Genomic DNA, 10828 nt, shown 5'->3' with positions numbered 1-10828 from the left:
GAAGCAAAGTCTCGACGTCTCTTAAAAAACCAACTGACACACATTGTACATATGTTTTCCAATTTTTATGATGTGGATACTATCTCCAAAGTTTAATTTATATTCAGTACTATTTTCAAAGAATATGTATTTGAACTCAGAAAATAGCTACACGAAGTATAGCTTATCCCATTTTTATGTAGCACTACTAGACTAATCTAATATGCCTCTGAAGCATCTTGGATTAAACCCCATTTGCACTTCACGGGATGTTCTTCTGTTTGGCACACTATCTGGACGTGAGGTGGAAGAGAGAAGAGAGAAGAAAACACTACAAGTCTAGCTCTGAACTCATAAAATAGCTACACGAAATATTAGAAGCGTCTCACATGGCTTTCTTCTTTTGAATTTTTATTAAGATAGCATGAAAGAAAAGAAAAGGTATCCATATAAAAAATCTTCAGTGCTTCGTTAAATCTGTATTATCATAAAAATATGTATTTGCACCTATTGGAACCATATATTTAGAACATTGTTACCACATCCTTTCTAATAATGGGTCATGTACTGTAGTTCTACCTTCATGCTCATATTATAATATCTTAATTGATATCAGGATCATTGTATCATAATTCATTCATATTGGGTTTCTTTTAAATGTTCCCTTGTGAAAAGTATTAGTTAGACACGCTTACTGTATAGCAATTCTAAGCATAACAAGGAAGAATAGCAAGGATATTAACCCAATTATAAGCAATTCTAAAACATGTTAACCCAATTCTAACCATGGCAAGGATGAAGAACAAGACATGTGACAGCATAGCATCCTCTTTTTGAAGCTAACTAAGATAGGGAACAATTCACACCATTCTCCTTTGAGATTACTGATGATATATAATCAGCTAAATAGAAAGAATTTGACTTACCACTTGACCTCAATGGTTCATGTAATGTCCCACTATACTCGCTACAAATTCTTTCTTCTTCTTTCCTCAATTCTGAAAAAAAAAATGCATTCTCATAATCTCAGCATCCTCATGGGCATCTTAGCTAAAACTGGTTGCAATGTTTATACATGCATCTTAGCTAAAATAGGCTGCAAGCTTTTTACATCTAAACATCAGTTTTTCAAAATTCAAATACAGCATAACTAAGAGAACTTCCACCTGTCATTCAGTAAAACCTAATTTAAGTTACACAAAAACCATAGTGGTCTAGAAAGAAAAATTAACCATTGTCAATTATAAGCAATTCTAAAACATGTTACCCAATTCTAACCATGGCAAGGATGAAGAACAAGACATGTAACAGCATAGCATCCTCTTTTTGAAGCTAACTAAGATAGGCAACAATTCACACCATTCTGCTTTGAGATTACTAATGATATATAATCAGCTAAATGAAAAGAATTTGACTTACCTCTTGAGCTCAATGGTTCATGTAATGCCCCACTCTACTCGCTACAAATTCTTTCTTCTTCTTTCCCCAATTCTGCAAAAAAGAAATGCATTCTCATAATCTCGGCATCCTCATGGGCATCTTAGCTAAAACTGGTTGCAATGTTTATACATGCATCTTAGCTAAAATAGGTTGCAAGCTTTTTACATCTAAACATCAGTTTTTCAAAATTCAAATACAGCATAACTAAGAGAATTTCCACCTGTCATTCAGTATAACCTAATTTAAGTTACACAGAAACCTAGTGGTCTAGAAAGAAAAATTAACATTGCATCTTCATTGAAACATTGCAAGAAGATATATGACCTAAATTTATTTACACAAAAACCATGGTAGTTTAGAAAGGAAAATTACAATAGAACCAGTCTAGAAGAGAACTGATTAGAGATTCAGTCTTTATCATCACTAAAAGAAATAGAAAGCTTGTGAGGTGGGTGGTTACTTGATAATCAGTTTTGCTGGCTACAACCATTAACATACCAGCTAAGACAGGGAGGTTTTTAATTTCTACTGGGCTTGTCTAAGTTGTTATATTTAACAAGTTATTAAGGCCCAAATTTAAAAATTTTAGGACAAGTAAACACACATTTTCAAGATATACTGGTTTAAAGGAGTAGAGATTATTATTTTTTAGGCAAGAGTAGAGATTATTTGAGACAAGATATGATACGGAAAATCTCAGCGCATTTGCGTAGTTGTGAAGTGGGTAGTTAGTTGGTAATCAGTTTTGCTGGCTACAACCATTAACATACCACCTAAGATAGGGATGTTTTTTATTTCTGCTGGGCTTGTCTAAGTTGTTATATTTAACAAGTGATTAAGGCCCAAATTTCAAATTTTTAGGACAAGTAAACACACAGTTTCATGATACTGGTTTAAAGGAGTAGAGATTATTTATGACAAGATATGATACAGAAAATCTCAGCGCATTTGGATGAGCTAGTTAGAATTTAAATGAAACTACAATTCGAAGGAGTAGAGATTATTTGAGACAAGATATATGATACGGAAAATCTCAGCGCATTTGGATGAGCTAGTTAGAATTTTAATGAAACTACAATTCAGTCCCTCATAGGTTCAGTTAAACAAAAGTATTAGGTGCTATTTAAGATGGGGGAAAATACAAGATCTTCATAGATGCAGCAATATATGCTTTTGTTTTGTAATTATTTCGAGATTTTATTAGACATTCAAGCTATCCAGACTTTTGATGGGGGACTTTCATGTAAAATGAACATCGACATGATTTAATTTCTCACATTCTTATTCAGATTTATGTATCACGCTTAAACTATGAAACTAATCGGTTCTATTATGAATGCTGGTTCCTAATAATTTCAATGTTCTCAATGTTATTTCCACTACATTTACCATATGCCATATATGTTTATTACTTTATATACTTCCTGGCTTCTAGATAATTTCTTCTTATGATTTTTATCTCCACAGGAGTCTCAGAATGCAGATCCTTTTTGTCGATTGTGTCAGATAGCGTATAGCAGTACCAATTACTCCAATCTCATGAATGAAAATATGAAATTAAACCATAGAAAGTATGAACTGCTAATCAGAGAAGGGGGAAAATGAAGGAGCAAGCAATCGTACCAATCACAGAAAGTATGAAGTGCTAACCAGAGAAGGGGGAAAATGAAGGAGAAAGCAATCGTACCAAAAGAAATCATTCGCTACCCTTCTCCCCTCCTCCTCCTCGGCTACTCTTTTCTATTCCATGGCGGGCTACCCTCCACGGCTAGTAGCAGAGTAGGAACATGTGTAAGAGTGGAAACAGGTATTGCAAAATGGAAGGAGTGGGCAAACCTTTTTGTACTGCATATGGTCGGCGGTTACTACGGAGACGAGCAGTTGCTGTAGGAGCTTGAGACGTGCTGTGTGCATGGTGGTTATTGACCATACCACCATCTCCTTGCTTTGGACCGTCCCTCCGTCGAGCACCACCAGCGAAAAACGGCGTTGCGAGGGGGAGAAGGAGGGTCGGGATCGACATTGCGGTGGGCAAATCGCAGCAGCTCTGGTGGCGGCCATGGCATGGAAGAACGCGGCGGCCATGGCGCGTAGACGACGCAGGCGGCGTGCATGGGAGCTACAACCGGAAGGGGACGTGGGAGACGTGCATGGGACCTAAACGACGCGGGGCGATTCCGGCGCATCCGTGGGATGGCCGGCGGCCGGCTGCGGCGCGAGGAGTTCGGTAACTCGTGCATGATAGGGTTAGTGGACGGCTGCTGCGGCTCGGGGTTCTCGAGGAATTCAGGTTTGGCGTGAACGTTGGGCCCGACGGGCTTTTAGGTTTTGTTTGGGCCCGTGAGGACGACGCAAGATTTTGGCCCGTGAGGATGAGGACGACGCACGACGAAAGAGCTGGTTTAAAGGAGTAGAGATTTTCATTCTAGTTTAATTTTCAGGTTAGTTTAGTTTCTCTTGGTAGATTTAGTGAGTGATCCATATATAGATGATTTTGTCTCTCTTTGGATTCTTCACTATGGAGGAACCTACGAGATTTTTTTTTCTCCAATCTGCTGGTTTAATATGTTGATTCATGATGGTGTCGTTGTTTCTATTTCCTTCACAATTAAAAGGTGTATCCTATCCCATCTGATAAGGTTGCCCGGAACGCTCATCATTCTAATAGCGCTTTGTGTTGTTCATTGTGGCTCAAAAAAGTTAATGACCTTCATCAGTCCTACCTCGTCAGTAGGAGAAGTATCGGCGTCGGTTTCTTCGATCCAGCTTAGCAGCGGCATTCGGAGTAGCTTAGGGGTGTTAGTGTCTGGAATCTGTGGTTGTTTTACCTTTTGTTTTGTAGATTTCTGGCTGTACCGTGTTTATGCTTAATCGAATAAAATAAACCCTTTTCTAATAAATAAATAAATATAAATATAAAAAATGAAAACGGGCGGTGATGTGCCCACGACGAGATCGTACATAGTACGAACGCAAACATTTCTCTCCAATCACACTCAAAGAATATTTACTTGTGCCAAAAGGAATAAAGCAAGCACTAGCAAAGCACCATATTTCCCTGCTTTCTTGTTCCACGTGTTGAACTTGGATGCACCCTCCCGGCCCGATCATGCAAAGTTGCTGCGCCGCTCCACTGGGACGGCTCCGTGACTTCCCCCGTGGATGGCGACGACGTAGAAGAACTGCGTCACTGTCAAGACGATCGTGAAGGCCTCCATGGTTCCCTGTCGAGCCAACTCACAGACGTGTCAAGCTCACGCCGGCCATGCATCATCGAAAAGGTTTGACGAATTCATATAGAAATATATCTTATTACCAGCTTCGCATTTCTTCGACCAAACGAGATCTCCTGACAAGCTAGCCTGCAATTTTGTATCCATAACTAAGATCGTTTTCATATAATGAAATAAATAATCGCTAATGCATCTGCAATATATATATGTACCGTACCCCATGGCTAGGACGGTGAGCGCCCACGCAAGGAGACCGAGCGCCGCCGCGGGCTGCAGGCTGTGGTAGTTCCAGAAGTGGAGGTGGGTGAAGCCCACGATGCCGGAGGCGATCCCGACGGCGCCGGCGATCAGGGAGAACACAACGAAGAAGCCGGTGGCGAAGTTCCCGATGTGGAAGAAGATCGGGTGGAAATGCGCTGGAAGCCGCAGCTCGGGACCTATGATGAAGCCGCGGTCGATGGCGACGTTGACCGCCCAGCCGCCAATGATGGCGAGGATGATGTACATGCACAAGTTGAGCAGCAGCAGCAGCAAGGCCACGGGCTTCAGGTTCGCTGCCATGTCACGTGCTAATGCTTATCTGGATCGCCGGCCGGCCTCTTGATTAAGGCCCTGCTGAATGATCCGGCTAGCTACTGCGCGCAATACACTACTGATATATAGATGCTTTAATTTGAGAAGCCGCGGACGGTTGTGCAGTTTATATACACGTAGTATAGGGGCGGTGTGCAGCTGGGGTTTGTTCTTTGCTTGCGTCCATCATATCGGTCTCCGCACCCACAGGATCATTCATACCGGAGGAAGAACAACAACTAACTCCAAGCGAGAGGGAAATGTCTAGTTACTCTATTTAGTAGTAACAGATTTGGGAAGACGGGACTTGCAGACCAAGGAAAGAAGCCGATAGATCGAGTTGGCTTGGTTTTTGCCGTGTCCTCTCCCTCTCGCTACGGCGCGCGCGCGGCTTGGTATGTGTCGATCCCACGCATCCGGCAGTCCATGCATGCATGCCACTGTACGTCTTATGTGGAATTGGATCCATGCGTTTCCTTTTGCATGGGCAAGGGCCAAACTTGCGCGGTTGGCAAGCTTGGCTAATTGAGTAATTTGGCTTGGCCCGGACGTACGAAATCAAATGAACCCTGATTGTATATTAATCACGATCGACTTCCTCTTACTATTACTAGTAGCAGTTAACTGCACGTACGTGTGCATGAGAGAGAACATGCAACATGCATGAGAGCCTGTTCGATTGCGCGATATAAGTAAATTAACCGGATGTAAGACCAAATCTTATAGAATTTCTTTCGAACGATACTTATTCTCGCTTGTCCATTACGTATGTGGCACGTGGGCCGTTTGATTGATCAGCCCGCCGGCAGGCCGGTGCTTTGATCTTGGCTACACGTACGCTACGCTCCAGAGTCGCGAAGAAGCCTTTGCGGCGATCGATGCACGCAACGTATGCATGCTAGCTGTTGCTTGTGCATGCATCAAGTGTTTCGCACAGGTCAATTCCGGGGCTCTATGACCTCAAGACATATAATTTGTCGACGTCCGCACGTAAAGATTACTATTTCTTAATTCTGTTCGAAGCTATATTCTTTTTAAAATTATAAGAAAACGTATATATACAGTAAAGGGCACTGGCCTTTCGATTAATATTACTGTCGAGTGGAGAAGGAAGAGAGGAAAAATTAAGCTATCTGCCCTTCAAGTGAAGAGAAATAGAAGATCAAGCTAGCTAGGTCAAAGCCGAAGATAAACAAATTAAGGGATCACAGTACAATAACCAATCTCTACTAGTCTAGCTACCTATATAGTTGATTGGTGGCTTTCAGAGCATGACAAACACTACGAAAAAGCAAGTGCAACCTCAACCGTTTCAAACAAATTAAGAGCAATATTCATAGTACTACTCGTTCTCTGGATTAATGAGAGAACTCTATGAGTTTTTCCTTTTCTTTTCCTGTGGTGCCTTCAATATCAGAAGTTGTTTATATTTATTTAGATTTGTATTTACAAAGGTTGAAATAGACTGCATAAATTGTGGTATAGAGAACGAGAAATGAAATCGTCACGTACTTGAAATCATATAAAAGGTATTTAATATGTACAAAAGGAAAACCAAACAAAATAGGTGCAAAAAATTACATCCTGATCGAAAATGTAGGTTGATCATTATAAGCTAGGAGACCAAAGAACTTGTGCACTTATGCCAAAATAACAACTTAATTAAAAACAAAAAATGCACCTTGTTATCTTACAAAATCAGGTCTGAAATTAAGTAGAAACTTTGGAAAAACCGAAAGTTACGTACATCGAGCCTATGTTGTATTTTATTGAGAAAATCCAAGCTTCCCCCTGGTTTGTTTGGTAATTATGCTATATGCATTGAATATATTATAAAGTAACCTATTGACTGCCATGGCCAGACACGTCATGTACCAAAGCAAGAATAATGTATGCCACATGCAAATGAACTGATTAGGTTGACCTTTTTAGGAACCTACGTTTAGTTACTTTCTAGTTTCTATGCGTCGTAAGAGCTAGCTCATGGAATTTGCTTACACTACACTCTTTATTTAGAACTACTAATAAGCTGGAAATAGAAGGCTGGTTTCTCGATCTGGCAATCTGTGATCGGTGAATATCACTTGCAATCGCTAAACATATGTATGGCAGTTTTTTTTACGCCTCTCTATTGGATACAGCTGTTCATATGCGTACACACATCCGATATGTATGGCAGTTGGAGTGGCAATAAGAAAATAGAAATCAGTAAAGATGGTAAGAAGCAAAAGAATCTGTATAATAGTTCTGTAAGGTCATGAGCTAGGTACATGTGCCCAATATAAACACATTACAACAAATATCATCCGCCAGTTTATTCATACCGTTATGACCACTTATATATATGATGTAGCCCAACAATTAAACACATAAATCATGAACACACGTATACGTAAATCCTTGGTATTACTTTCTCCCGCTTTTTTCCTTTTCTGTATATACGTATACCAGCAGGAGCTCAATAATGGAAATGTTTGAAATAATTGAAATCACGTAGTATATACGTACTGTCATTTTTATTTCTCGATGGATGTAGAAATTGCATGTATGTATCCTGGCTGGTTTGCACCGCCGCGTCACACCGCGTAGTCGCAGTAGCCGTTGGAGCACTTCTTCCTGCACTGAACGCCGCACCCGCCGCAGTTCTTCTTGTCGGTGAAGGTGTCGACGCATTTCCCGCCGCAGCAGGCCTTCGGGTAATCGCACGTCCTGTTGCAGTTGCCGCAGTGCAGGGAGTCGTACTCGGTGTCGACGCACATGCCCTTGCAGCACGTCGCACCCGGGCTACCGGGCTGGAGGCAGATGGTGGGCGGCTTCTTGCTGCAGTCATAGAACGACGTCGGCGGCGGGAAATTGACTTTCGCCAAGAAGCGGCTTCTCCTGGCGGGCGGCGTCGCCACCGTTGGTAGGGGAGCAGCCGTGGCGAGGGCGAGGGCGAGCGCCATGAGAAAGATGGTGGCTTTTCTCATGGCGGGCGGCGGGCGGCACGTCGGTGGCGAGGCGGCAATGCGTTTAGGATGTGTGCGTGCCTCGGCAGGTGCCTCTGTGGAGGAAATGGGGGTGATGGAGGGAGGGGAGGAGTGCTTATACTAAAAGGTAGTAGCAGTGCGAAAGAAAGTCAGAAGAGCATGCTGTGCAATGAAATGCAATGGTTGATTTGCACGGCAGATTAAAGCCTGAAGTGCAGGGAGGGAGCGTACGTGTGCAGCGAGGATGTGGGCTGCTGCAAGCTAGCCGGCTCCAGTGAGTCTAGGCCATCCATACAAATGCAATGGTCGATTTCTTTCTGGTACGGTGTCGATGAAACGGCTTTAACATGCTTGCAGTGGTAGTGATCTTGTGCATTAATTGCCTCCTCTGAAGAAAGGAGAATATACTAATGGTTAATCACACCCTGAGGATTTCAGGGCCTTACTAGATTCGGGAATGAGTTGACTATCTACTGTAATTACAGTATTCATATGGCACTTTAGGTAAAGAGCTAGCTAGCACTATTCTGTCCATTGATCAGACTCTTACAGTCTCTCCAGGGGCACTTTAATTTGTCGGCGTAGACAACAACTCAAGGAACTGCATGCCCAAGTGCGAAACCATGCATATTACCAGGGTCTACATGCACAAACCAGTTTTCAAACATTATTGGTATAGTTTTGAAGACACTATTTGTTGTCATATGTAGTTCAGCATGACATATGTACGTATAGATACAGCTGGGACTGGGAGTTTAATTTGCGTTGCATACTTGGATGGGTAACCACGCTAACGCTATTCTGTGTTGTGCTGTGATAACTGTCCACTCCAGCCGTTCCGTTCCGTCATGCGTGCCAGGCCAGGCCAAGCAGCCAGTCTAGCTTTCTTTCGTCGATCCACCGATCGATCACAAGAACAGAGCTAGGCGTCGTTCGGTGCATCGAGGGCCGTTCTGTTTTTTTTATTCAATTCAACGTGCATGCGACGATAAATAAGCATGCGGTTGCATTGCAGCAATATATATAATGAAAGTTAGGTAGGTGATGATGGCCAATATATAAAAGAAAAATTAGGTGGATACCATTACAAATCGCGGTAGAGCAGCATAATGAGGCTACTCACCAATCAAACCTTCCAAATTCCCATCTACGGAAAATCCACGACAAGGGGCTTTTGGCTTTAAGTCAGCCGCTCAGGGCTAGGGTCTCTTAGGGTATATCTAGAATGTAACAGTCTTCAGCCGAACCTCGGCCTCCCAGTGGACGACTCGAGTCTTCTCCTGGCTCCCGCTCCAACGCCTGCCTTCAGGCGGTCCTTCGGAAATACCTAAATGTGAGTTGCCAAACCGTTTATCCATTCTCAAGAACATGTGCTTGTCGGATAGTCGCTAGGTGAGATGTCAAAACGGACTGGTCCTTATGCGACCAAGGTGAGTATCTCCTAGCATCTTGCTCATCATACTCACCCCCGTCAAAACATCTTTGGGGTTTCTTTATTAACACACTCACTCACACCACCAAGCGCACACACACACACCATATTTCACACATTTTGAAAAAAGCATGATTCAGGTTATTATGATGATTCCTTTGTTTAAGCAGAGTAGTCCTAAGAATGTTAGTAGACAATCAATCATCCAAACAATCAATATAGTTGATGTTGAGAACCGTCTAGGGTTTCAACAGAATAAAGGTAATCAATAACAAGGCAAGCTATAACAAGCTAGGTCATAACTATTTCCGAATTTTAAATTAGAGTTAACAATTTAAGCATGTATATTACTATAGTTTAAATCAAGGCTCTACTAGTTATGTTTGAAAATATGGATGCAAAATGATCAACGGTGTAGGACTTGCCTCCTTGTAGTCCTCGTCTGCTTCTTCTTTGTAGTCCGGTCCTCGAGATCTTCTTCGAAAACCCCAAAATGGAGCACATAGCATGTGATTGCCCGAGCTTTCCAGTGCCCCAGGGACTATAAAAAAAGCCCAAAAAAGTGTGCTCTGGCAAAAGATTTTGGCGTCAAATTGTGCAATAGGACAAATTCTAGTTGATTTTGTCTCGTCAGCCTCAAAATTATCTTTCCGTAAAAAAAAATGCCAAAATCGGAGTTTGTATGCTAAAGTCACGCCTATTTTACTGAACACAGCCAAAAACTCGTGTGCTATAGCCCACGAAAACAAAAAAAAATGTGAAAACGGCTATCTAAGCGGCATGAAGCGTTGGTCTCTCCGATGGTCCCAAAAGCCATGAAGGTAGTGCCACAGGACCCGCAACAATGAGGATAAGTAAAGATGGAGCACGCACCACGTGATTGCCCGAGCTTTCCAGTGCCCCTGTGACTAAAAAAACCCTAAAAAAATGTGCTCTGGCAAAAGATTTTAGGGTGAAATTGGGCAACAAAACAAATTCTAATTGATTTTTTCTCGTCAGCCTCGAAATTATCTTTATGTAAAAAAAAGAATGTCAAAATCAGAGTTTGTATGCAAAAGTTACGCCCATTTTACTGAACATAGTCAAAAACTCGTGTGCTATAGCCCACGAAAACCAAAAAAACGTGAAAAATGACTAACTTAGCAGCAGGAGGCGTTGGTCTCCCCGATGGCCCCAAAAGCCAAGAAGGTAGTGCAACAGGA

General features: G+C 42.1%; 2 protein-coding genes across 2 annotated transcripts; both read right to left on the bottom strand.

Annotated features, from left to right (window-relative positions):
* Positions 1-4314: 4314 nt before the first annotated feature.
* LOC133909723 (membrane protein PM19L-like) lies at positions 4315-5516 on the bottom strand. Its single transcript, XM_062352283.1, has 3 exons — positions 4870-5516; positions 4736-4781; positions 4315-4643 (listed from the first exon to the last, which is right to left on the bottom strand). The coding sequence occupies exons 1-3, from the start codon at positions 5211-5213 to the stop codon at positions 4527-4529; spliced, it is 507 nt and encodes a 168-aa protein (XP_062208267.1). The 5' UTR covers positions 5214-5516; the 3' UTR covers positions 4315-4526.
* Positions 5517-7502: 1986 nt separating this feature from the next.
* On the bottom strand, positions 7503-8319 carry LOC133909722 (protein STIG1-like). The gene has a single exon (XM_062352282.1). It carries the CDS (start codon positions 8192-8194, stop codon positions 7802-7804), a length of 393 nt encoding a protein of 130 aa, XP_062208266.1. The 5' UTR covers positions 8195-8319; the 3' UTR covers positions 7503-7801.
* Positions 8320-10828: the final 2509 nt, after the last annotated feature.

Source organism: Phragmites australis, chromosome 2 (assembly GCF_958298935.1).
Source record: "Phragmites australis chromosome 2, lpPhrAust1.1, whole genome shotgun sequence".
NCBI classification, from domain to species: domain Eukaryota; kingdom Viridiplantae; phylum Streptophyta; class Magnoliopsida; order Poales; family Poaceae; genus Phragmites; species Phragmites australis.
The sequence above is the reverse complement of the archived record's forward strand: the minus strand, read 5'-3'. Positions and strand labels throughout refer to the sequence as shown.

What these genes read in the sequence shown, in the direction of transcription:
- LOC133909723 (XM_062352283.1), bottom strand. Translation starts at nt 5,213, where the DNA reads ATGGCAGCGAACCTGAAGCCCGTGGCCTTGCTGCTGCTGCTGCTCAAC. An exon ending in CTCACCGTCCTAGCCATGGG is followed by an intron (nt 4,782 to 4,869) that starts GTACGGTACATA and finishes ACAAAATTGCAG; the next exon opens with GCTAGCTTGTCAGGAGATCT. An exon ending in GTCGAAGAAATGCGAAGCTG is followed by an intron (nt 4,644 to 4,735) that starts GTAATAAGATAT and finishes TTGGCTCGACAG; the next exon opens with GGAACCATGGAGGCCTTCAC.
- LOC133909722 (XM_062352282.1), bottom strand. Translation starts at nt 8,194, where the DNA reads ATGAGAAAAGCCACCATCTTTCTCATGGCGCTCGCCCTCGCCCTCGCC.